We start from the raw sequence: 27,988 nt of genomic DNA on the forward strand, positions 1-27,988 counted from the left end.
ATGTCTGAGAGAGAGACATCAAAAAGATGGAGAATGTGTCTTACTAAGAGACACCAGCATCATGGACTATTAGAGTTCAAAGGCTTATGATTCTCCTGAAATAAGATCAATTACGTTCTTCGTCATAATGGCATTCTCATGTTTTCTACCCACAAAAAAGGGGGGAAGCTAAATCAAAGCATTAATGAATCATGATGAATAAAACATCGCATCGAATGTAAGCATAAACAACTTTAATTCCAGTTTTGTTTTTTTCCTTTTTTAAAGATTAGTCTATTAGAATAAACGGAAATTGCCATTTATGGTCACAGGACATATTTATGGCCTTTTCCCACACCACTTGCTGATGCAGTACAAATGACTTTGTGGATATCAAATAAGGATATTACAAAACGGAAGGCTTTTTTCCCCACGTTCTTATCATAATAGGGCTAAAAGTGCTGACAGGAACAGGCAGTCACAGATTTTAGCTTGCTAAATAGGGTGAAAGGTTAAATATGTTTTGTAATCATTTCAGCGAGAATCTCGCTTGTTGAATGTCTAAATGACAAATGAGTCACAAAGAGTCCATTTTAATGAAGGGGTGACGCAAAGCACTTCACGTAATACACACAGCAGCATTTACAACTAGGTTTGCATTTGCATTTGCATTCCACACACTTCACAAAAAAAAAAAAAATTCTAAATCTGGAAAGGCGTATGTTTTATTGGATCTGACAGGAAAACTTTTGAAAACAATCACTAAAATTTCATTCTCTGGTGGTAAAGAAATTACCTCAGCTTTAGGCCAAAACCCTCAACTATTTACTTAACAGAGGTGAACATATTACAATTTTTCTCAGGTCTGTCACTTTAGGCTACATACTGTAAAAATATCTTCATTACCGAGGTTCGTCCAGGTGGGCACTTCAATTTGAAATCCCATTACAGGTATGAAGGAACTTACGGACATTTTTTGCTGTACTAAAGAGGAAAAAGGAAGCTGTTATTGAAAATTAGAAGTAATGGTACAGCATGTTGAATTTATTCTACAGTACGTAATCCACAGCTGTTAGATTGGCTTCTGAAGTAAGAATAAGTATAAATCTGAACAAAGAAAGATGAGTGTAATTTGTGTGTGTATATATATAAATCAAAATCTCTCCTACAGGAATTTATGAGTCTCACCATCTGTACAAAAAGCTACACATATTGTGAATCAGCTTATTATTTTACAGTCATCTGGAGTTTTACGAGTTCTGAGACTGTATATAAATTACGTGCAATCAGCAACCGCACATTTCATCTACAGAATGAAATCAATAACAGAGGGAGACATACTCTATAATATTAAGAAAAGAAAGGTGGCAGGCACTGCAAATACCAAAATGTTCTGATATGTAGAAAAGAAAGTGGATTTTTTTTTTTATTATTATTCTGACTCAGGCTGTCTTCATCTAACAGCTAATGAAATCGCAATGAAAATTAATTGGATGCACAATCAATGACGTTATTTGACTGTAAAAGAAAAGTACCTTTCAAATATTTAGCTTGGGGGCTTTGGTGACCCAGGGCAAATGGTAACTTGATGTCCACTTAATGGCCTAATTAGATAAAACAGTGTTGACGTATTGCTGTGTTAGCTCTTATAAGATCTCTGAGCTCCTTTGGGATTATGTATATAACTACCCTGCTGAAAAAAACAATATAAACCATCACAGAAATTCATTACAAAAAACATTACAAACCATCAACCTTTAACCGTTAAAACTATTTAAAAATGGTTTTCTGTAGTTTGGTTTGGGACATATTCCATTAGGTTTTAGTGGTTTTTACCAAACCACCAATAGAAGGCGACCAATTACCAGTAGAAACCCACAGGGTCCAGTTTCCATTAAAACAAGTACAAGACTCATTATAACCAGTAAAACCATAACAAATTTTGTGATGGTGTTCTTTTTTTTTCGGCAGGGTAAGCAAATGCTTGGTTCCGAAATCTAGCTGCCTATACGAAGGGAGTTTCTTTTAAAGAAGCCTAATATGCATTGTTTTAGCAAAATTCTTGGAACTAGCATTGCATGTATCCTTCATGGAGAAAGCAGTTCTAGAATGACACTGACTCCTCAGTAGGGGAGATGGTGGATAAGATGAGAGAAAATGTCAATGAAAGTACTTCAGTGTAATTAAAAATTGATTATCTTACCTAATATCTCTGTGTGCTGTACTTTTATGCTTATTAGAGCACCACACTTAGCTTTGAATCTCCCATGCAGAACACTTTTGGGTTTCAAATCGGTCACTTAGCGTTTAGGACGCTGCATATGTAGGCAGCAAAGCAGGTTTTGGAACGGAGCTAACACCCAGAAGAAGAAGAAAAGGCTATGCAAAAATGTCAGAACTTCTTAATTAAGGTCATTATATTTTGATACCATTCCAAAAAGAATCAGCTTTTAAGAACATTTAGATCCATGGTAACTGCCCAGCATGTAATTCTGTGCTTTCAGTCTCTTTCTCTTTCACTCACTCCCTGGCCTTTCATTTTCTCACACCCACCCCCTTGTTCACACCACCTCCTAATGGACAACGTGTGAATGTAAAGTACATCCGTTGACGTGTAGCATTAGCAATTTCCGAACACAATCTGGACAATCTGCTCTGATTTAAAACACTTTGCCTTAATGTGCTTTTTAGAAACCTACCCTTACAATCTAAAAGCGTGGACCATTTTCAAAGAATTTAAATAACCAGGAAAAGACACAAAAGCATTGTGAGCTCAATAAAACAATTCAAATACATTATATGGAAAAAAGAGACCTTTCTTGTTACTGTAACAAGCAACTTGTCTCCTCCATAAACCCTTTTGATTGAGATCTTGATGTTGATTTTAAATCAAAACGGCAAACTCATTGGGGAGCCATGCAGCTATGTTATGAATTAGCTTTCCAGAAAGCATTGAGGAAATAAAGTAACCTGCTCCCCTGGTACAAATGATTGTCCGCGTCAATTAATCAAGAAAAGACACGGCGTCTAGCGTGACTGAGTGTGCAGCTGTAGATCAAAAGACATGAACAAAAGCAGACTCAGAGGAGTAGCGGACTCAAATTGGCTGTGGGAGTCTTGAAATGATCAATACATTAGGGTTATCAGCGATGGCTTTTGCTCCAAACTTAAGGAAGGCCCGCTGCGCACACAAGCAAAGATTGAAAGAGGACGTTGGCCATTAGCTGTGAAGATGGATAACATCTTGTCATGTTATTTGTCAATGGAGATAAATATTCAGACAATGTTTACCTTGTTATTGACTGGGGTGTTGTGCATTGATAACATATGAAAATGATCAGTCAATCTCACTGGCGACACCAGAAATCTCTAAGTGGGTGGATCTTGGTGAAATAGATTGGACTAGATTTCATTATAAATATTATGTATACCTTTCCTTAACCTTTATGAGACAGTATTTGCTCATTTTATATCTGTTCATCAGTTCAATTTCAAGACTTCGATCTGCAGCTCCCTACAAAGTAAATACTGGGCCAGCTGTATATAGATATACAAATATACAAATAATTACATACATGCTATTATACCAGAAGCAAAGTTCACATAATATATATGTGACCTTGGTCCTGGTCTGTCTGATTATTCTCACAATGATATTCGAGTTATTATAGAAATGAGTTTAATATTTCAGTTATGTTAGCTCTTGAATATGGAGTATTGTAGCACAGCCTAAGGAGGTTGTGCTTTACTGAAAATGCTGGAACAGTGTGTGAATAGCATGAGCCTCCCAAGTCTGCTGCAGGTGAGGAGATCAGTAATTGCCTTTCTTCACATTGGCAACACACAAACACACACTCACAGGCCTCTTTGCAGCTCATCCAGACAGAGCTGTTGAGAGACAGCCAGCAGTTGATTGGCACCGTCTCAGTCTCAAGCTTTGCTCGTTTTTCACACTCAGGTAGAAAAGAGGAGCTATCCAAAACCTGCAACTGCCACAGTTTACCCAAGAAAAAAAAATACCCAGCAAGATATCTTTCTCTTTCTGCTTCAGTACGCCTACCCCTCAAATCCTCATCCGAGAGCTTTTACTTGCCTGGGTCTGAAATGCAGTTTATCAGAAGGTTATCTCTGGTCCCTTTACTTCTGGCATTAACATGCGTTCCGTATCTGGATAGTGTCTGGATATTTTTGGCTGGCTTATTTTTACACTTTGAATTCTCTGATGTGACCTAAAATGACAGTTTTATTACATCATGTATAGGCTTTCTTCATTTACAGAATTAAAAAAAAATATCAGTGGACAATTTGAAGCGCTTTTTGCTAACTTGGCAGCTAGAGTTTGTCAGAAGATTAGGTTTGAAAATGACATTTTAAAATGCCCCTGTGAAACCAGACCAGGTAGGAAACATGAGTGAGGATTTGGGAAGAAAAACAAAGGATTCCAAGCGGTTTTCAGGGTAATAATTCATGGGATGTTGTTCATTACACAGGGTGACTAGATCACAAGATGTACCTGCCGTGTTTTTCAGAGTACGAGAGAAGAATATAAAGAAAAAGCCAAGAACCCACAGGCATAAAAGAGCTTTAGCCACAGAGGTTCTTGCGATGTCAGTGTTAAATTAACTAAATAAATAAACAAATTTGTCAGATATGCATATTAAATATTTTTTAATGTACATTTTTGAAAATGACATCCCAAGATTATGGGCTCTTTCTGTATATTCTGCTCTCACAATGTGAAACACACAAATATTAATATATTCATTGTTCCCTTGCGTGTGTGTGTGTGTGTAAATCCATAAAGATTACTGAAACCAGTCTATCAAAGTGAACGATAGTGAGTATTTGTAGTGTGATTCTGTGGTCAGAACTTGAAAGCAAATGTAAGTAATTCAGTAATCCAATCACAATGCATCTTGGGTGCATTTACTTCTGGATTTTATTATGGTCAAGTGCTATCCAGTAGTGATCTGATTACTGAAATTGCATGTTAATGCCGAATGCAAAGGGGGTCTCTCTCTGTCTCTGCTCTGTTTTGCACTCAGCAAGCATTCTCTCCATCCAAACACTTTTAAATGCATTGTTTATCTCCAAACAGTTTTAAATGGCGGCCCTGGAGTATTCTTAAATATACAGAGAAATTACAAAGAACAAGCTTGGCTCCATTTTCATAATTGGGCTTCGCTGCCAAGCACGACTGCTTGGCTTGCACCCTCATGAGGAGAGATCGATAGTTCAGTGAAAGCTGAAAGCTGCCCGCTTATACTTTGGGAAGTTGGGGAGTCACACAGTGGCTTCCAAGTTTCTCAAGCTTTTTATGTTGAAGACCTATTATCTACTCCGATTTAAAGGCATGTCGGGATCCGAGTGCAAGATGTGAGAGTAACATCAATCAATCCAAATGTTCTCTGTGGGCGCATAAGTCCGTGAGAGCTGACCCCTGATTTGAAGTGGAGCAGCCCACACAGCCTTGAGCTGAAACAGGAAGTCACTTTTCACACTGAGCAGAGATCTTTTGGTAATGATTTAGCTAGGACTTCAGTAGGGCATCTCTGAGTGCCACCGCAGCTGGGTGGCAATGAACCACCTGGCCCATACCGCTCTGTCACCCTCTCGGGCATCCATCCTTCTCAGTTCTCCACCCCTGAATACATCGGCGGCGTCCGATTGGACGGCGTCTGCGACGTTGCCCTCGGTGATTAAAGTCGCCACCCTTCCCCTTGCCTCTCCACTTGTACAAAGTCAAGCATGTCCACTCAGCTTTATGGATTGTTTATATTGCTTTCAATTACCTTCCCATGTCCCACACTGAAGTCAGTAAATTTTTATATGCTGGAAATTACTCTCCAGGCACCCATCTCCACCATAACTGCCAGTACCCAGACAGAAGCTCTCCATGCCCCGGCAAATAAATCATATTTAGAATTCATCAAAATAATTTAGAGTTTATTAGAGTTTATATGCCAATCCGAGCAGTGCTTTGGGCCTCGACTTCTTATTCCTAGCGGTCGCTTGTCACTTGTTAAACTCATTAATAAAGCTAAAAATCACACAGCATTGCAACTAAATTAAATTTCACAGCGCTGGTTCTTCTCGGTGAAATGTGGCTCGTATGAACTCTTAAAATAGTCTACTGAAATTGTTTGATGTTTTCTTGGGTTGCTGCGCACTTATGATATTTTCTCTTGATCTCATGTATGAAAGCGGCTAAATATAGCTATGTCAAATATTTGGATCATAAGAAATGCACTCAAACACGTGGATATACATTTGTAAAAATATGATATGATATTGCATTAATATTTTAATATTTATGGTATGCACTTACACCAGACTTATTTGTTTGATGTAAATGAGTACTTTGTACAGTTTTGAAGTATGTAATTATTTACTGTACGTATTGTCATATAGTACATGTGTACTTTGATATAAAATTCCTCCCACCTCCAGTAGATAATTAAATGTATAGGTTTTCTTAAAAGAAAAGAAAGAAGAAAGGAAAGAAAGAAAGAAGAAACTAAGAGAGGAAGGGTCTGATTTAAAAACACACTGGCTGCAATCACAAGAATAGCAATCAATATCTAATCTAGCCCAAATCAGTCCTGACGCAACAGAACTAAATGCAAATGCAGTAAAAGACAAATGAAAAAGACACGAGGGGTTTATTTTATTGCAGTCAATAGATGTTCCTGCAAGAAGAAAGATTTTGCCGAGTTTGCATGCTGTATGATATTTAATCATAACCAGAAATGTAGTATGTTAAAGGAACAGTTCAACCAAAAAAGTTGTTTTGTACCCCTTTGACGTTAATTGTATAGGCAAAAACAGCTTATGTTCCAAAGAAAGAAACTTAAATAGATTTGTAACAACATTAGAGTGAGTAAGGGATGACAGAATTTTCATTTTTGGATTATTTATGCCTCTATGTTTAAATGAGTTTAATATGATTTTAGTTGATGTCAGCGGTTGGTCTTACCCGTGGCAAACGTCATTCACTTTGTAAGCACTATAAGCCAACGATGGCAGGCACTGCTTCTTTCCTGAAATAAGAAGAAAAGTAATCAACATGGCTTTCGACAGGCTTTCTCTTTTCATTTGGTTGGCTCTCCTTTATTTGCCTCAATTCAGGCTTTGTTTATCAACTGGCTGATTGTGAGGCACTTAATTATGCCACACTCCAAACTGCAGGTTTCCCAGGCAATAAGCTCCTTGGCACAGTGACTTAGTCGAGGAAAGTGGTGTGGACGCTCACTGACTTCTTAAGCAAGGCCTGTGACTCGCATGATTAAGATTACAGACTCCGGAGACAAATAAGACTCAACCTGGGACGACGTGTGTGTGCGCTCCTCCATGTACTTCTAGGTGGTTGAAGGCATTTTTGATAGTTGTTAAAGTGCCCAAGGTTTAAATTGAAGAAGCTTATCACTAACTCCTGCATTTCCTTGTGAAGCTGGGTTTTTAGCATTTCCAGCTAACATCAGCAGAGTGCTGAAAGAACAGCCGAAAGTTATTCTGTTAATGGGCAGGAATGTAAAAGTACCTAGCTAGTTTCCAACATATTACGACTAAAATAACACATAACACATTTTCAGTTTAAAACCTAAAATGGAACATATAAAAATAAGAACCATTCAAAAAAAAAAAAAAAAAAAAAAAAATTCATAAACTTTTTACAAAACTTTTACCCATGATACCCATATAGTGATGATATTAAATTGTACATAATAATATCCCTAGAAACTGTATTTTCAACAGGAAAGTCCCTGTTTATTAATTAATAAATGCTAAAAGCAGTGCTAACAACATCAACAACATCATTCATAATAATGACGACAACACCAGTGGTATTTCTACTAATATCAGCTGAAATAGACCAGGAGCAGCATTTAAGAGCATAACATTTATTTAATGTTGTATTTATGGAGAGAGATCAAGGTTTGTCCTAGACTTGTACTGGTGATTTTCCATTAATCTCTTTTTAGATCGTAGACTTGCTTTAAATGGCTCCTCAAAAGCCATTAACTTGCACTTTACTGAAATGTACCCATGCATACACTGAACCCTTCATTTTCACCAAGGCTAAACCTCTGAAGGGGCTAGGACAGTTTTTCATATTGACCTTCATGCCAGATCTCATTATCTCCACATGATGTCTATTTATGACAAGCCCATACATCAAATTCGGGCCTCTTAGCGCAACTTTGGTGACAGTTAACATTTCACTGAGGTAGTTTGGAGCCTTCGAGCTCTAATGGGGACTTTTCAGGTTTTCAAAAAGAAAACCTGACAAAGAGAAGAGTGGAAGAAGAAAAGAACCTGAGGGGAAAAAAGGCCTCTTGGCTGATGGCCGACCTGCTCCAGACCTGTGACCCAGTTGAGCGTGCTAGCTGGAGGCGTTTAGTGTAGCATACTGGCTAAGGACAGGTAGATTCTAATAACATAGCTCCATTGAGGGATTCAGGCTTCCACAGCTGTGACAGGCCCACCAGCTTTGACTCTATTACACTCTTCCATGTTGGGCAGAAGTGTCAGTGTAAAAAGCCAGAAAGGCTAATTCACTTCCGTGAGATGTCAAATGAGAAGATGTGCTGTGTTATTAGGACATTTCTCAGCTACATTCCATCTGTTACATTTTAAAGCACAGTCCAGTTACCATATGCTTATTGTTGACCCTTTTTTAATGACTATGGGAAAACGAAGGTGATCAAAATTAGAAATATCTGTTTAGAGCTCTGATCCATGAAGTAGCACCATGATACTACCATTGCATCAGAAGGTAAAACCATGGTACACCCCAAAATAATGTTTTTTTTTTGTTTGTTTGTTTTGTTTTTATTTGTGGTTCTATGAAGAACATTTAACTCTATTATTAAATATTCTATTATTAAAATGTTCTTCACACTCTAAAAAAAAAAACAGGGTTATTTGTTACTTCTTGTTTGCTGAAAGGCTCTTTTGGGGAAATCTATGAAATTTTGCAGGCAAATAAGGTCTGTTGTAAACAATGTAATGTACTGTATGAAGCACAACTCTCTTTGAAACCAAGCAGATTTCTGTTGGTCTGTGTGGTGAATATGCATGACCAGCTGAACACAAAGTGAATTCTGCATTTGGAAGTCTTTCACCCTTATGCGAAATTCCCAATCATGTAGAATCCTATTGAATCTTAGACCACAAAAAATGGTAAATGTAACCGAGCATCGAGAACATAGGGAATGATGGGAATCGGAGGACGAATGGAAATAAGTTTATGTAGAACCAATTCAAACTCATATCATCTGCAAGAACACCACTGCCAAATATGTGCGACGTAGCATGTATGCTACCCTCAGGGTCACGACTCTGACAGCTCCAGCACTTTTTGTGCTTGTGTTGTAACCTTGCATTTAAATCTGTATGTAAACTTGTCTGGGCCTTTCCAACACTCCCTGTACACACATCAGGGGTCGTCAGGTTTCAAACATCTGGGACTTTGCTGTTGAGGTTTGTTGTTAGCTCTCGCGTGGTCACGCTTAGCGACCTGTGTTTGTTTCCCCCCAGTAGGCCGTTCTGCTTCATCCATGCTGACAGGCTGATTTATTTGCACTCTGACCGGGGTACGGTTGGGGAATAGGGGGAAGCACTCAGGCTAACACCTTCTTGTACCCCACTCTTAACGGACTCTCTTCTGACATCAACTTCCCCTCTCTCTTAGATTCTGTCCGTGAGCGTTGCGGCCCGCAGATGAGATGCACTCATTCAATTTTTCCCTTCCAGAGAAAATACAATAAACAACACCTATATTTTGACAGGAATGGTTGCAGCAAGAAGTGCTGAGTTGTCCGAAATACTGATTTAATATCCACAAAAAGAGGAGGCAGAGACTCTTTTCCATGAGCTAGTCATCTACCTTCGTACTCGATGTAGAAACATGAATGGAACCACATAATGACTGATTTGGAATGCTCTACATATCTGCCATACAAATGCTCCTTATGTAAAGTGCACAGAAGACTTGACCTGAAGTTGATTCCGACAGTGTTTGCTAATATAATGCAACTATCATAAGCATTAAAAACACACTGCACCCAACAAAATTGGAGTAAAACAGTTTGAAAGGAAGATTTTGGAATATTTATCATCATCATCATCATTATTATTTTATGTAGCTAATATGATGTTTTTCCTTCATTGCACTGAGCCTTTTTTAAAAACTATTCAAGGGTAAGGCTGATATGCTGGATGTGGATGTCCAAATGAAACGCTCTGAAATCAATAGTTCTTTCATAAAGGTCTAACTAGACAACACATAATGGTCAGTCAGAGAGACAACACGGTTACGATCCTGTCTCTTTCTCTGAAATAATCTAACATGCAAGAGCATACACACACACGCTTGTCTCAGCCTAGCATGAAACTCATGAATATTATTTTGACATCCTTGGCCACCTAACAGGGGTCTTCTCTTTGAGAAAATAAAAAAGGACTCACAAAGGAGGAGTGGTTCTTTAGATAATTGCAATTAGTATTTTTGGCCGGACACTGTGTCTTGGCTAGGATCCAGCTCTGAGAATTGAGTGCTGGAGCATCGGCTAGTTCTGGCTGCCATCCAGGAGCTACTGCTGGTTTGACTGTGTGTTCAGACCATGAAGGACTAGTGAGGACCAAGGGAAGCAACAGTCCAACTACATGACAGGATATTATTTCCTGCAAACGCTGTGAGTTTTACACTGCCAGCCTGGTGCATAAAACAACCCCCTACCTTCCCATCCGGTCCTTTATGCTGCTGTCTCTTGCCCCTTTTTTTTCCACCGACAAGGTGTTGGAACTGATGCCACTTCCATTTAGGCCTGACTCCACGTCTAAAATGCAAGTTGGGCCTGACAATTGGGAATGATAGGTACGGAAGTGGTTGCCACACTCTCAGAAAGTCAGTTTGTCATTGATTCAGTGATGTCATTGTCCAGTTCAGTTCTCATCAAATAGTGTCAGTTCAATCAAGCTGACAATATTGCCAGAAATTAAGTGTCCCCAGCTAAGCAAGCCAAAATCGACAGTGGCTAGGAACCAAGACTCCAACCGTGACAAAAATGGAGGGAAAAAAACAGGATCAGTCGGGAGGCCATTTCACCTCTGTCCAGACAAAACCAGCATGGTGTGATTTAATTCCAGGCTGAAACACAAGTCAGACTGAGTAGAGGACTCGTCTAGTGATGTAGCCTTTGCTGAGGAATTGTGTCGATGGCCGATAAGGTCTTCACAGGGGATCTGTCTCTAGGGCTCATCTAGTTAACATGGTCTACGCTGACATTTAGGAGTGTAGAGGTCGCCTCTATGTGCTGATCCAGCATCTGGTCTGGATATGGATATGGATACGGAAATAAAGAAATGTACAAAAGCTGATCCAGGGAAGGTATCTTTTCAAAAGGTACAAATATGTATAGTTTTGGACTAATATGTACACTTTCCCCCGGTTTCACAGACATAGCTTAAGCCTAGTCCTAGACTAAAATGTAAGTCTGAGCTGTTTCAACTGAAAGAGACTGATCTTAAAATACATCAGTGCCTTTGTTTTTTCTCAAGATGCACACCAGTATTGTTTTTTGTTTGTTTTGTTTTGGATTTTTTTTTTTTCGAAGGCACGTTTATAAAAATTACTTAAATGTCTTAATTGAACTAAGGCCTAATCTTGGCTTAGGCTAAGCGCTGTCTGTGAAACCGGGCCTTTGGGTACCAAAATTTGCCTTCAGGGCAATCACATAGTCCCTTTTTTTAGATTTTAATTTTTTAGATTTTATTATTACAGGACAGTGCAGAGATGACAAGAAGCAAAGTGGGGAAGAGAGAGGGGGATGGGAGTGGGCAAGGTCCTCGAGCCGGGATCGAACTTGGAATGCCCGTAGCATGAAGACACTATATATCTGCACTCCACCAACAAGGCTTGCAGCACCAGCCCTAATATACTCCCTTTTGGAGTACATATTGCGCAAAGGTATACTTTTTGAATGGGTACCATCCCAGTGACAGCTTTTCTTTCCTTTCTTTCTTCTGAGAGAACACATTAAGGAGGGATCATGTTAAAAGGGTCTCTCTTTTCTTATATAAGGGTGTGAATTTTACGCACCATGAGAATCACAATTCAATTAAAAACACAACATCTAAGCATATAGTATGATATGTCTCTCGAATACGGCCTGTAAACTTGTTGGTTCTATGCTTCATTACAAAGAATGAATCAGTCGAGAATCATTTCAGAAGGAATCTCGATGCATCAGTGAATCTTTTTTTTTCCCCCCACTGGTACTTTTATGCACACATCATCATTTGCAACCCTCAAGCATTTCAGTCTTTACACTTTTAGCAGAGGGTAAACACACACAAACACACACACACACACACATGCAAGCACACACTTAAACGCAAGAGCGATCCATCAAAGCATTCAGAGCTGTCAGGGGTAAACAGGAGAAAAGGGCCGTAAGCAAGAATCTTCTAACACAGATTTGATTTGCCTCGATTTACCTTAAAAAAAAAAAAAAGAAGAGAAGCCCGCTGATATGGCTTCAGTCGTATTGCATTTGCCAGCAGGCATATGTCACTTTAGCGCCGTCAAAATCCTTACTCGTGGCTGCTGTGTAATCTGATTTACTAGCAGAGGACGAGATGCTTGGAACACCAATTCTGGATTGTTATCAAAACGGGACTGACACGCCTATTAGCGCCTTTCATCGAGGTCTGACGTGTCACCGAATTATAAACTTTCTGAGCAATATGCCGGTGTTTTCTGTCGGATCTGACATTTTTGGCAGGAGGGGAGGGGGAGGCAGCCAGGTTTTTAGCATCCAATCTGGCCAACGCTCCCTCCGCAGATGCTTTTCTGATGATGGAAGCGAGCAAACACAAGAGAGAGACCTTTTCTCATCGCACACGTGTATTCACGTGTATGCACCGATCCGGCGTTGCCAGATGCACTGCATGATGGGTAACCTGAGGTCTGCAGGCAGGCAGAAATTAGACAAGGAGGTATTGCGCATAGTGGAGCCATCTGCTAGTTTAATTACACTTTTTCTGTCTTTTTTTTTTCTCTCCCTTTTCCTTTGGTAAACTGGCCTAATGATTTACATGTGCACATGAAGTTCGATAATGAACCCTGGTTATGCCACCAAAGTGCTTATGGTGAAAATTTTTAAGATGGAAAAATCGACATTACTTTATGAGTGAATAACAAAAACGTGGCAACCTCCAATTAGGACCCCTCTCCGTGTTCACTGACATTTTAGGGGTAATTGTGTTTTCGCGATGGAAGCCTCTATAGCACGCAAACAAACCTCTGTCCTTCTGTCGATTCAGAGGAGAACATGAAGAACCAGCCTCTAATACATCCAGGAGATTGGCTGGTAAAAATTCAAATTACAGTGTGTGTGATGTCAATTATTTAAATAGAAGCTATTTTTAAAATAGTAAAAGAGTGCAAGGCGAGATGATTTGGGGCCGGGGGAGCAGAGGGGATGAGGGACCCACAAATCATGTTCTTCACGCTGGGAAATAACAAATACCAATCTAACACTTGAATGAGCCCTAACTCTCTGTACATATTTTGCCCTGACATTGCCTTCTCAAGCCAAGCATTAAATCCTTATCCATTGCACACAGCACTGATAGCTTCAAACATGAACAGCAAAAAGGACTGTGTTTGTATATGTGTGCACTCTGCTCGGGAGCTTTATTTGCCCCTGTCCAAATGCTAGTCTAACCTGCTTGATTTACAGAAATCTGGCAACCAGAACCACAAGGTCACTTTATACTTGAACCTCCATGTACAAATGGCCCTCTAATATCGCTCTCTCCCTCTTTTTCAGGTGGCCAACCTCGCCTGTTCCATCTCCAACAACGAGGAGGGTGTGAAGTTAGTGCGCATGGCTGCTACACAGATCGATAGCCTGTGTCCTCAGGTAAACGGCCTGAACCTATGCTATTTTCTATAACCTCTTACAGCAGTTTTATATGATGATGACGAATAGTAATTCACTAAACACATTGTGCTGCTTATTCACTATAATGCACCTAACTATTTATTCCATATAGCACTATTTGCCTGTCCCAACTACCATCGCGCTATTGCCACGGAACGCACAGAATTTCCTTTAGAAGGGATGCTGGTGTACATTTTTTATTGATGACGGCAGCAGTTATTACTTAAATGATGGAGAAGAGCATAGCCAGGCACATATCCAGACACATCATATTTATTAAAATATGACTCACATTACGTTTTAGCTATTCAAAGTCAACATGAAAAGCTGTTCGTAACCCATTCAGAAAAAGAAATGTGAGGAATCAGGAAAAATCCATTGGAAACATAAAAAAGGCTTGGTTACGTTACACCATTCTTTAAGAGATAACATGCGCAGTGATAATCATTTGTGAGAATGTGTATCAGAAGGGGTTTAAAAAAATATTGTCTATTCAACACCAACATGAAATGGATTTTTAGTGGTATATTTATGAGAAATGAAAAGCAGTTTGATTTTATCAATTGAGAATTGATTGAACTGTGAGAAGCTGTCTCCAAAATGAGTCCAATCAGAAAAATAAAAAAATTAAAAAAAATAAAAGCTTGGTGACGTCAACGAAGTTGAGGCTTTCTGAAATCTTATTGGACTGACCATGGATTAAATTGGCTGTGTGGACCAGTGTTAATTTCGTTGACGAAGACTATAACGAAAAATATTCATCAACGAACATTTTTTACAGACGAAAACTAAATAAAAACTAAATAAAAAGTCAGATATGATGACGAAGACGATGACGAAATTTAACTGACACTTTAGTCAACGAATAAAAACGAGAGGAAAATGTTGGGGCGGGACGAATGGAGAAGAGATCCAATAAGAACTACCCTTTTGTGGGGAAATCCAATCAGAGCGAATCTTTTGAGGGCAGGTTGATCTTGGCAAAGCCATTTTCAAAAGCCGCGGTTTTCAAGTTATGAGGACGTTTGTTATACATTATATTTAGTTATACATTATACTTGGATGCACAGTCTTGGTTACAAAGCTTTGGTTAATTTAAGTTGACTTTTCTCGTTAGCAACACGCTAACGTTTTGTGCACGCGGTCCGAGGGCAGCGGTATGTCTCATGAACAGACAGACAGACAGAAATGTCAGAGCTTGGTCTAGGATGTCATATGCGTTTCATATAATTCAGGGACAATGCATATCTTTTTCAGGGAGCATGTATATTGTTCAGGGAGAGCAGGTCTTATGGTTATTTTTGTGAAAAAGGCTAATGTTTTTGACATTTAATAAAATAAATGTTTTTTATTACAACAATTAGATATGTGCCTGTATTCTCTATATGCTTCCATATATTGTAATATACTTACAATTACGTGAATTATGGAGAAAAATATGCTAATATTTGGTCTACTAAAACTATACTAAGACTAAAAGACTTAAGACTAAACTGAGACTAAAACTCTTATGATATTTAGTCAACTAAACTAGACTAAGACTAAAAGATTTCAGATGACTAAAATAGGACTAAAACTAAATGGTGTATTATTCCAAAGACTAAGACTAAATCAGAATTTGCTGTCAAAATTAACACTGGTGTGGACTAGAATTAAAGGTTCTAGTCGAATTGAGGTATTAAGATTCAAAAAATATTTTCACAGTAATTTCTTCTGACAGACCTCACAATTTGCCTGTAATAAAGTGACCCTCTGCAAGTGAAGCTACCCTAGAAAACTCTGGAATAATTGTGAGTTGCTCAAGGTTGTTTCCTCTCAGTAGTGTAAAGGACTGCAAAGAGAATTTGGCGAATGCAAATTTGACTCTAGTAACCTTTATCCACAAGGGACCTGATATGACTCAAAGTTGTAAAAGCAGCAGGTATTCTGAGGTTATAAGGAATGCAAAAGTATGCAAATACTTTGTATGCAAATCTACATCATTTTGATTTGAAAACATGAACATGATTTGATAAAATGTTTGGTAAATAAAAAAAAAAAAAGACTTGGATTCACTCCTGTGTTTATACCATTTGTCGGCAGCATGACTCTGCAATTAGTTTTATAGTGTTTTTTTAGATTTAGGCAAAGCCTGGAATCATACCTTTTTCTTTCTCACAGGTAATCAATGCAGCCCTGACCTTGGCCGCACGGCCTCAAAGCAAGGTTGCTCAGGACAACATGGATGTTTTCAAGGACCAGTGGGAGAAGCAAGTACGCATCCTGACCGAGGCCGTTGATGACATCACTTCTGTTGATGACTTCCTGTCTGTTTCAGGTAACATGAAAACAGATTGCTCAGTTCAGAGGTCCAATTTGTTGACTGCTTGTCAATGGCCCGACAATCATGTATATATACACATACACACAAACACGTTATGTTTTTGTGAGACCACTATTGAGTATTTACTGCCGGTTGGTAAACAGAAAATCAAGCAGCTATTCTGTATCCATACTGTTGAAACACTGTAAGGCTTTAAGAGCTTTTTAAGCATAGATTCTTTTGAATGTGGACATCCATCACCCTCCTCTTGACGTCTAAACACTACACCCTGAGTATAGCAGTACAATATCGCCATGTCTGTTTATTCCTCTTTATAATGGACACTCTAAAATGTCAGCTGCCTCCACCATCAAGATCCCATTATCTTGAATGGGAATGTCCATCCAATTTGAATGTAAATGGCCATATAATTCAACATAAATACGAACATTTATGACCCTTGTGCATGTGTAGCCTTGCTTTGAAACAGTGTTCACACTGTATTGCTATTTTTTCCACGGCTCTAAGTCTTCTTGTTTAGCTTTAATAAAAAAGATTATTGTATTTACAATAGACATACACTTAGTGCCAATTATTGTTTCTGTGTAGTTTCACTTGAGCATTGGACTTTATAGATAAACACGTTGCCTGCCATTTACATACAGTTTTATATAATGTACACGTATGGAGAGGTTTTCCCTGATTTAAGTGTTTCATCTTGTAATTACTGTATAAATTGAATTCTTTGCAAACAAGACACGCCAACTTCTCAGTCTCACCTCCCACCTCCACAGAAACTGGCTCTCCTCTCCCTCTACTTTTTTTTTTTTTTTTTTTTTTTGCCATATTTTGTTGGCTGAAGTGTAGTATATCCTGTCTGGATCCTGCACAAAAACTATTAGAATTAATACTGTATACTTAAACTATAGCCAGCGATTTCAAGGCAGGGATTATTATAAGTCAATATTAAATACACAACAAATTAATGAATGGAATCCTGGATGTTGTGGACTAGATCTTTTGTATATCTGACTGGTCTATGTGGGCTGTATGAAATGAAGCAGGAGGGAATATTGGTATGCAGCCCACCGCCTGTTGTCCAAAAACTGGTGTAGCGCATTCCAGTTTGGAAATATTCTCCCGTAAACCTGTGAATAAAACATGTCTGGACTCAACAATAAGGATTTTTTTATTATTGTTATTCTCAGAATGTTGGCCTGGTCGGGCCAGTATTTGAGATTAGCACTTGCCCTGCCAACATTTTCACTGGAAACAAAAGAAATATAAAAATTGATCAACATATTATTGTATGCCTCAGAACGAAGAAAATCAACAAAATATTTTACATTTTACAGTTAATTTGAATGTCTAGTGCACCTTGATAGTTTTATGGCCCACCTTACATTTAGAACTAGAGCTGGAAATTGAAAATGAAAATTTCATAGGTATATTATTTTTGCTTTACATTACAGTAGGGGAATTACAATACTTCTTTCCTAATTTCTACACTTGAAAGAGATATTTTAAATTTGGACTGCAGTAACATTACCCATCTAAATCGCTAGCTGTCAGCAATTCTTACTGCACTTTTAAGTTTTTATTTTGATGGGAATGGCAGTAGAGGTTTTATCTCTAAAGGAAAACTCCAGCTTCAGTGAAAACAGGCTTACAAAAACACATCTCACTACAAATCTAGTGAAATGCTCTAATCACCTGTCATGAAAATAAAGCATAACTAGTGACCACTGCGTTCCCAAACCCACGCTAAACTCATAGTACATGCAATAAACGAGTTCACTGCATTCATATATATAACAGTCAATGCAGAACGTATTTACAATGAAGCACTAGGCCAATACGGCATGTGACAGATCTGTCAGCTGGCCTGAAATGCTTTCACACTGGCCTTGGGACATCCTTATTGTTGAGCCCTACATGTGCTTTTGTAAAATTCAGATAAAATTGATTTTTTTCTGCTGGCAAAAAAAAAAAAAACAATTATATGTCATTTCTTTCACAGTAAACCTGTAAACTGAGTGTTTTGAGAAAGCACGGGAATTGTCAATACTTTTACATAGAAAGGGAAATTAAAGTGTAAAAGCCGAACATATTTCTAGTAATAGTGCAGATATCTGAATAGTCAAGGTTTTTCTTGAGTCTCTTAAAAAAATATGCTGCAATGAAAATTTAATACATTTCTTATTTATTTGTTTATTTATTTATGTGTTAAGTTGGTAAGTTAGTTGGCTTAGCCAAGCTTAATTTAAAAGACTTCATACAAAACAATTTCTTGATCTTCAGCTACACTGCTTTATCCAAATCTAAACAGATCAGCTTATAGATCAGTTAAGGCAGTGCTCTTTTGACCTGTTGCCAGAAAGAAATGAGAAGATAAACCATTTTTTAGCTACTTAAAGGAGGATCTTATCAGAAAAGGAGACAGCGCCTCATTAAGAAGCCAGTGTTTGTTTAGATCCACCCAGATGCATTTTGAAAGCTGCTGGTCTGTTCTTCTAGAACAATGTTAGAGCACATGCTGTACAATATTATCCCCCCCCCCCACCAAATGATAAGAAAAAAAGTGTTCAGAAAATGCTGAGCGTTAAACTAATTAGTTTATGTTGTGTTTTTATTTCGTTTTCGAATTCAATTTTCTTTTTTTTTAACAGTTGGATACTTTAATAAATAATAAATAAATACATAAAAATAAAAAGAATTTGCTACTTGTTATACCAACTTAAGTTTTTGGTAGCATTTATCTTCGATGCATTAAAAAATGACTACTGACTACTGTTCTTGAACAGCAACAATACTGTGGTACCTCATTGTTTTATCTCATCTCTCCACAGAGAACCACATTCTGGAGGACGTGAATAAGTGTGTGATCGCCCTGCAGGAAGGGGATGTGGACACGCTGGACAGGACAGCAGGCGCGATCCGGGGCCGAGCCGCTCGTGTGGTACACATTATCAATGCTGAGATGGAGAACTATGAACCTGGCGTCTACACCGAGCGCGTTCTCGAGTCCATCAAGCTCCTCTCTGAGACTGGTGAGAACAAAGATCACACACACACCTGGGTCCTGATCATGTCTCATGCTCACTAAGGCATGAACTTATGGTAGACATGGAGACAGATGGACAGAGGAGACCAGGAAGCTCTTGGAAGAAGGAAGTTAGAGGAAAGAGGGGTGGGCAGACGAGAAAAGATGGTGAGGCCGGAGATACCACCTGTTCCCTCCTCTGGCACTCATCCGTTGCTCATTCATTTTTCATCTGTTTTCCCCCAACCCCTCCACCTTTGACAGTCTAGTGCCAGCTTTCAGGAGGTGGCAATTTAGACTCTGACAGACAAGGCCGAGGGCCACAACATACCAAGTAAAGCAGATATTTGTGCATAGCCTTCCCTGTGCTTTCAAGACATAATATCTGACAGGAAGCAAAAAAGGCTGCTATCTTAGGTGTTAATGTGGGAGAAACATCTCGCCTGACACTTTTTTGATGTAGTTGTTCCGTCTAAATGCACTTCTACGATTGCTCGGAATCAACAAATGGAGGGTGGCTGGAAAATGAGCACTCAAAATATTATTCCGGCGGCGGCGCTTTGTCCTGCCTCCCTTGTTGTGTCTAAAACATTACATTAGACTATTTTGACAGCCGGCTTTGTTTAGAAGAGCGAGCGGAATATAAGAGGAAGGAAATAACAGTCCTGCTTTTATGGATGATACTGCAATATTTTTGTTATTATAAAATTACCGCTTTAATCATATTATTCTGTCTAGTTTGACAGGTAAGGGCAAAAAAACAATGAATATTTGCGACGCCTGACCAACTGAAGGTATAAATGGATTCATAATGTGTCCAAAATAACCCTCATCGTCTTCTATTTAAAGTTTTTTAAAGTTCCTTCACATCACTAGAAAATTGAAATGAAGCCTTTAGATTTTCTTGTGAAAAATAGCATTCGATTAAATCACAAAGTGATGTGATATTGAGAGGTCTGGTGGTTAGACCTTATCCAGTAATCACCCTGCTCTTATATCCAATTCGTAAGGTCAGAAATTGAGCCGCATTCAGATCAGATTGTGTTGGTGTGTTTGCATTGAATCCTGATTTGCATAATTCTTTTTGCACTGTCAGTTGGCGCAATTCAATCTTAGTGAATTCTCTCATTTTGCGTACTGCATCATTCAAACTTTGAATTGAACTTCACTCACGTTGGAGGGCATGGAGAGCTGGAGAGATTATACTACCATTTGTGTTACACTATGAGTCACATGTACTTCATGTCAATTATCCGTTGAAAAGTATGAAACATTATATTTCATTCACCCTGCGTTTCATCTGCCTCTTGATCCAGGGCCTATTAGAGACTTAATGAGAACCAAACACTAGCATTTCATTACCGCCTTCAGTCAATTGAAAACAAACCGCCTACCTTTGTCCTTTTTTGTACACCGATAGCACACTCTTTTCCGGAAATCACACGTTGAACAGTTAATGCTCGCTCAGCTTGAATGAGAAACTGTTCTGCTAGTTGCTTTAGCAAAACCAAGAGGAATATCTGCATGCTCAATTGAGAGTGATAATTGAATTGTGAAAGGGCTGGACGCCCAGACTGGCTCTCATCTTGTCTGTATTCACTTTGATGAGGTGGTACTTTTCATTTCATTTCACTTTTTCCCTGTTTCTCTCTTTGTTTTGAGATGTTGGTGCCACCCACGGCTGTCGTTAGAGAATAGGGAACTTGGTTCAGGCCTTTTGATGAGAGGGACCCACTGAGTTCCTCTGTCATATAGCCTACTCATTAGGCCCAGGGGAGGGAGGGCCACCCATAAAAATGTAGTCCCATGCCCCGTGAATTTAAGTGACAGCCATGGTGCCACCGCATAAATGGAATTGAACCATAAAGCATTGCAGCATTGATTCTTCTAGACCTTTCATTATTGCACAAGAGTTGGCAAGCAAAATGTCAATGAATTTTTTGAAAGTTTGCAGATTTAGGCCAGATGTAGCGTTGGGGTGGGGGCTTAGCGAATTAGCATATTAGAAGTGAATAGCATCTGAACGCATTTCCATTTAATTAAGATGTTTGCCACTCAGCTAAATGGCTTCATCAACTGAATAATGAAGAAAATGTACAGGCATAGTGTTCCAGTGGGCAATTGGAGTAAAACAGCAGGTACTGGACTGTACTTTTATGTCACGACAGATGTAATTTCAGTCACTCACAACAAGAAGTAAAAACTAGCTGTTCCATTTCCCCAAAAGTGTCTGACAGTTTCCTATCAATTTCTTCAACTTTTTGGTTTAGTTTAGCCTAATTAGAACATTCCAAACTTCTTCCTGTTTCCTCCCAAGGCAGTGTAAATATTACAAAAGTGGAGCTGGTCCGAAGCCCTATAAAAATTACGCCACTAAAGGACCTTCAGGACATTGCGCTCACGAATCTCCAATCGTGTCCTTGAGCTTGAAAATCAATAGTCTAATAGCAAAGCTGAGATGACTTTCCCCTCTCTCTTTATCCTTTCCATCCTCTTCCCGATCCAAACTAATCTTCATGCGGGAAAAATTACCCCATCATTAAGGTTATGCTCAAGCCCCCAGTAGATTAAAAATGAGAAATATGGCTGATGTAATAGTGCCAAGTAGAAGGCAGCAGTAGCAATACTGTCATGGAGTATGGCAGAGTGAGTAGGGCTCATGCCAAAGGGTGACCATGCAGAGATGAAATATGGCCACCTAATCACTGCCCTCCGTCTAACACACACACACAGACTCACACATGATTTTTATGGCAAATATAGTGTTTCACTGACAGGTTGAAGGCCGTGTTTGCTCAGGTACCAAAAACAGCAATGATTTCATACAGCCAAATGACCCCACAAAATCTTTTTTCCTCAGCATGTCACGACCCAGAAGTCTGCACGGTGAGACACAGGAGGCAGCATCGCATGCAAAAACAACAAGGATAATAGAATTAGGCGATGCCTGCCTGCTACGACGTGTCCAGTCGCTTGTTTTTTCGAAAAGAGAAAATGTGGATCCTGAAGAAAGGGCAGTGCTAACTTATTCTACAGCCTAAGGAGCAAAATGTAAATGAAACCAAAGTACAAGTGACCTCATTGTTGTGGAAGGAATTTGTCCTCCATTTGGAATTACTCTCAGTGTTTTGTAAGACCTATTAGCATTAGGAATGTCTCATTGCGTTTTCAAGTATTTCATTTTGAGCCCATTAGGCTGGTCTGACCTCAGCCTCTCAAACAGAAAAAGCCGGTTTGAGCATGTTTTATATAACTCACCTCAACGCTTTCACGAAAACACCATTTGAAGGCTCATAGAACAGATCTGACTGCTTGCTTTATCTGGAGTTAAACACTTTAAGAAAATAATCCCTTCCAACATGGTTTTTATTAGCTCCTTTCATCATTTCTCACTGGTCTGAGTTAAATTTGCTCCTCACTAGCAGCAACTTTACTCATTAATGGCTTGAAGAACATTTAAATATTTCTATTTAAAAGTCACAGCAAAATTCCCCAAAGCTCATTTTACGCCTCTCCAATAAGTGGATTAAAATGAATTAAATATGTGTTAAAGCAAGATGGGGTTCGAAAGAAGAAAGAAAATCAAATAAAGAGCCTTTACCGCACCTTTTTGAATGTTTTGCATAATTTTGTATTCCTTATGTGTTCATTTGAAATTCAGATCTGAACTTGTCCATTTAAGAAGGCAAATAGGCAAAATGGCTGTCAGAGAGGATCCTATAGCGCTTGCCTTTTAAAGCAGAATGCCTGTAATCAAAACCATCATGAAAAATCACAAGACCGGTCTTTTCCTGGAGATCTGCATCCGCTATTATGTTGAATGGCTCTCTGGTCTTTGATTCGGTTAGATGGCTATAGACAACACTCTAGAATTTTCCTGTCACAGAGGTGTCCTCACAAGACCCACCTTCCCCACAGAGAAGTGTATCTTGGGTCATAATATCCTAGTTCCTGGCTTTTAAAAATCTAGAGACCTTCCCCTTCTTGATACATTTGTTGAATATTTTAAGAGCATCACTTTGGAGCTTGCTCAGGGGTTTAATACGAGGCTTTTTACTGTGCCCATCTTTTTTTTCATCATCCACCAAGTGGTCCCGGGCGTCGATATGAACGCGTCAGGGTTATATCACAATACGCTCTCCCTTCACAAGTGACAGTGCCATGGAAACGTACCACTTTTTCTTCACTTTGGATATTAGCCCCGGCGTCAGGTCCGGAGATTGAGCGCGAATCGGTGGGCTGCGTAGCACAAAGCAACGTACTTGTTTAGTACAATCGAACTGGAGACATTAAATCATCAACCCTATTATTTACTCTGGAGTCGCCGAGGTATAAAGCTTAGGATTCATAATAAGGTAGTTGGAGCCCTCTAAAATGCTATTAACATTTCATATTGACATTTCACAGAAATTAAATTTACTTAAAAGTCTCTGTCACTGTCACGATGCAGCATTAGCCGTAAGTATTTTGTCAGAACGCTTACACCAAGGGTAAGTGGTCCAAACACATTTGTTCAGTGTAAACGCTGAAATACGGCTTATCATAAAAACAGATCAAACTAATGTCACATTAGTAGACCTTTAGCAACCCTCCAGCTGCACTCAATCAATGTCTGTCAACATTGTTCGTACTCGGCTCTTGTCTTCGTCAAACAATCCCTTATTGCAGCCAGCATTTAGTGCCCATTACTGAGGAACAAGAAGGAGGGTGAATTGCAAGGAGGGAGCAAGACGATGTCATTTTTTATTTATTTTATTTTTTGTCTGCCCACTGCTGGGGTGATGTGGTGTCACTGTGGCCTTTTATAGAGTCGCGATGCCTCGGCTCACCGATGGTCATGTGTTCCCAGCGAGGTGAAGTGGTTAATTGGCAAATGTAGGGCGCCCCTTCCACATATTTTCAGGGTGACATTTTCTCGTCTTCCTTTCCCGCTGCTGTCCATGTCCTCGGGCCTGACTGACAGGGAGGAGACGGCAGAAATAGATGCGCCTGCCTGAATTTCGACACTTAGCTTCTTAAGATCACATATTCTCCATTTTTCTCACCTCTCACCATGTCTTTTCTCTGATATGTTTGGCACCTGAGGGGAAGGCTGGCTTTTGAGGGATGTATGTAATTTTTTTTGAAAATGTTTTTCTGTCTTCCTGTTTTCGCTTTCTCTCAGCCTCTCGCTCAACTTAACTCTCTACGTCTTGCTTTTTCACCAGTGATGCCCCGCTTTGCCGAGCAGGTTGAGGTCGCCATTGAGGCTCTTAGCACCAGCCCTCCGCAGCCATTCGAAGAGAACGAGTTCATCGACGCATCTCGCCTCGTTTACGACGGAGTACGCGACATCAGGAAAGCAGTCCTTATGATAAGAGTGAGTACTGTACAAGTTAGAAAACTGCACAAGGTCTTTGCTGTTCATAAGCGGGGCTTTTCCAGTGGTTTGTGTGATAAATAACAAAAACAACACAATGAACACATTTCACATGAAAATAATGTTGTGGGTTATAAAACAATCATATCTGGATCTTTTATGTGGATATATGATATATAAAACATTTCTAGAGAAATTATTATTATTGTGTGGGTGAACATTAAGAAATGGACTGTAATGCAGGGCTTTTGATGCCAAGGACCAATATGATGATCCAATATAAAGAACCATTCATGAGAGTGATTTTACAAAGAAAACGTATGTCACTGTTATAAATAATTCCCTTTAGGTTCAATATTTCTCTTCCTGTGTAAACACAGGGTAAACTTAGAAAAGAGCTCCAGATCGTTTGTTAGCCTTACTTTACTACAGATTCATTTTTAAACAAGACAAGTATGATGCAGGATGTTTAGAGAGACTGAAAGTAAAAGATGATGTAGTTCTAAATCTGACTATATTAGTAATATCACAAGTTTGAGTAAAGGTGTTTTTACCACTATTACATTGTCTGTTCCAGACCGTTTGATATATACTGAGTATTTATATGTCTTTAACCTAAATGACCCATGTTGTTTTCAGAGTACATCACAGCAGTGTCCATCTGTAATTTTAATAAGCTAAACTGTTAGCCAATCATAGCAGTGGGCGTTTACTTGCGAGTCGAATGAGCCCCACTTATAAAAACGGACCATTCTGCAGAGAGGCTCAAAAGCAGATTAGAAAATAGCCTATTACTCTAAATTATGATGTTTTTTGATGTAAAAGCACACTAACATTATAAATGAACCTCAGAGAACAGTATAAAATAATAAAAAATGCTTTGATGCTACAAGTTAAGTCCTTGGTATACAATAAGAATATGTTAGAGCGTTCTTTTGTTTATGCCTTTGCCTGTTGTGTATATTCTGTTTACCAAGTCTCAATATAAACACTAACAAACACTTGGTCTTTTTGTTGCAAAAAGACATTTTCTAAGATGCACTCTTCCTCCGTGGAAACATCAAGCAATATTGAACAGTGTGTTATCAGTAAATAACGTCAAGTTGAGCTTGGAGATGGTTTGGAACAGAGTGATAATTGTAAATAGAGATCCTACTTATTTTTACTTACATATTGATTCTCCGAACCACCCCCCGCCCCAAAGATAGATCATACAGAGCGTGTATGCTTTCTGCTGCCTAGAAAAGCCATTGCAGTCGACATGTGCTGTGGCAGCTTTTAAGTGTAGAGTAGTGAAATGAAAGTACCAACACACACACACATTTGTCAAGGATTGTATCCCGCTAATGAAACCAAAATGGGTTTGCGCACAAATGTACTCTCTGTACTTTTATGCCTGCGTGAAATCTGTATCCACTGGGATCTTCATTTGCGATAAGTTACTTAGCTGATTCAATCAATAGTGTATCTCAATCAATAGTTGGTGCCAGTGCCGCTCAGAATGGCTGAAACAGTGGCCGCTGTCAAGATACACTGTTTTTCTTTGTCTCCAATTAGTCAGCTAGTGGGACTGATTTTGAAACTACTGGTAGGCAGAATCACAAACAGATCACATCTAAACTCTGAAAAACCTAGAGGCCTTTCCCCCTTCACATATTGTTTGATCCCACTTTAAGAGGGAACTTCTTTTTATATTACTCACAAGAAAGCCAAAAGGGAATTGAAGAACAATGATGCAAGTCACTTGTAACTCAAACTGTGGGACGAATGAATTATTTATTGAGATTTGACTGGTTTAATGGTTGACATGTCTTTATGTTGGATCAGAGGTCCTTCGCCCCTGATTGTGTGGCAGCGCACAACTGCTTGTGACGTCTGTCAAATGTTGTGTCCCAAATTGTCACCAAGCTGGAGATTTAGGACAAAGGACATGGGCACTCTAGTAGAGTATGTTTAAAATATGGATGTAAAGTTTAAGCAAGGCGAAAAAGTTGTTGATGACAGAAACCCACGAGTTAATGTCTCTCCAGACCAGTTTTGGAAGTGAAGGTGACAATGAAATTTCAAAGGAATAGCTGACTCAAAAATGAACCCTGTATGTGCAAAATGTGAATTTGAAATAACACACTGATTGCTCTTTTCCAATAAATAATAGGAAAAGGAAGTATTTACCACAAAGGTATGGTGTGGTGACAAGAATGCTCTTTTTTTTTGGTCAGACTCCAGAAGAGTTGGAAGATGACTCTGACTTTGAGCAAGAAGACTATGACGCCCGTAGCCGCACCAGCGTCCAGACAGAAGATGACCAACTTATTGCTGGACAGAGCGCAAGGGTGAGTGACTCCTACGTGACACATGAACAACATCTCCTGTTCCTGCTGTCATTTCCAGCAGGTTTACTCTCACAATACAAAACACTTATCACTCCACTGAGCATGTCTGCTGTAAAATTACATCTAGTCTCAGAATAACAAGAGGGCCAGTCACTCAAGTGCATGCACACAACAACCTTTTCAACAACGAAACATTATTTAGTCTCTGCTGCAAATGATGGTGTGAATGTTTTTTGTAGATTTTCTTGCCTCAGTGCTCAACAGAGCAGTTATGAAGTATAAAATATACATCCTGTGATGATTACACTTTACATGGGTTGTCGCATGGCATCTGACAGCTCTGTTTTTATTTTTTCAAACATAGCAGGGGATCTTGTGTGTTCAAGATGTCCATATATGAACATTTTTGTCCCAGCTTAATAAAAACACTGCATAGACTATAACTGTGAAAATAAGGCTTTATTGAAACCTATTAAACTTCCTACATAAGAGCATTTTAAGGCATGTTACACTCACAAGGTGGTACCTTTTAAGTACTAATATGTACCTTTAAGAGACCAGCATGGTGAATAAGGTGGTGGCAATCCTGTAATAACCATGCATGATGGTGAACAAACTAAGAGAAATGTTATTTGTACTGCTTCAATACAGCAAGGTAGAAAAGAAGTCTATTAAAAAAGGACATTTTTAACCTGACCTTTTAGTTTAGCAACATGCTAACGGCTAATTTTGTATAATAGAATTGGAAGTCAAGTCTATATTGCACATCAAATTGCTCACAGTCGAGTTGCTGCCTATGGAGAATATTCAGTCACTTATAAGGTTCCATTTTGGAATGTAGGTTTTGAAACAAAGCCTAGATAAGCTTCAATATTTAACATAGCAGGGGAGCATGCTCCCATTTTCAGCAGAAAATTTTTCATACAAGAGTCTATTTGGTCCTAGTTTTGTAAACTCTCTCTGCAGAGACTGTATAGTAGTTAAAATATGATTGCAAATGAGACTTCTGGCAATGTCACC

The 27,988-nt window shown here is 39.0% G+C and overlaps 1 protein-coding gene across 2 annotated transcripts in view; it reads left to right on the forward strand.

The window, feature by feature from the left end:
- Window positions 1-27,988, forward strand: part of ctnna2 (catenin (cadherin-associated protein), alpha 2) — a 423,497-nt gene that overhangs the window by 385,716 nt on the left and 9,793 nt on the right. For both annotated transcript variants that reach the window (XM_051107030.1, XM_051107104.1), the window contains 5 exons: window positions 13,818-13,910; window positions 16,092-16,248; window positions 19,083-19,283; window positions 24,484-24,635; window positions 26,855-26,968. In XM_051107030.1, coding sequence (XP_050962987.1) covers window positions 13,818-13,910; window positions 16,092-16,248; window positions 19,083-19,283; window positions 24,484-24,635; window positions 26,855-26,968 — 717 coding nt within the window. The remainder of the gene's footprint in view (window positions 1-13,817; window positions 13,911-16,091; window positions 16,249-19,082; window positions 19,284-24,483; window positions 24,636-26,854; window positions 26,969-27,988) is intronic.

The sequence above is a fragment of the Labeo rohita genome, chromosome 1 (genome assembly GCF_022985175.1).
Source record: "Labeo rohita strain BAU-BD-2019 chromosome 1, IGBB_LRoh.1.0, whole genome shotgun sequence".
Taxonomy (NCBI): domain Eukaryota; kingdom Metazoa; phylum Chordata; class Actinopteri; order Cypriniformes; family Cyprinidae; genus Labeo; species Labeo rohita.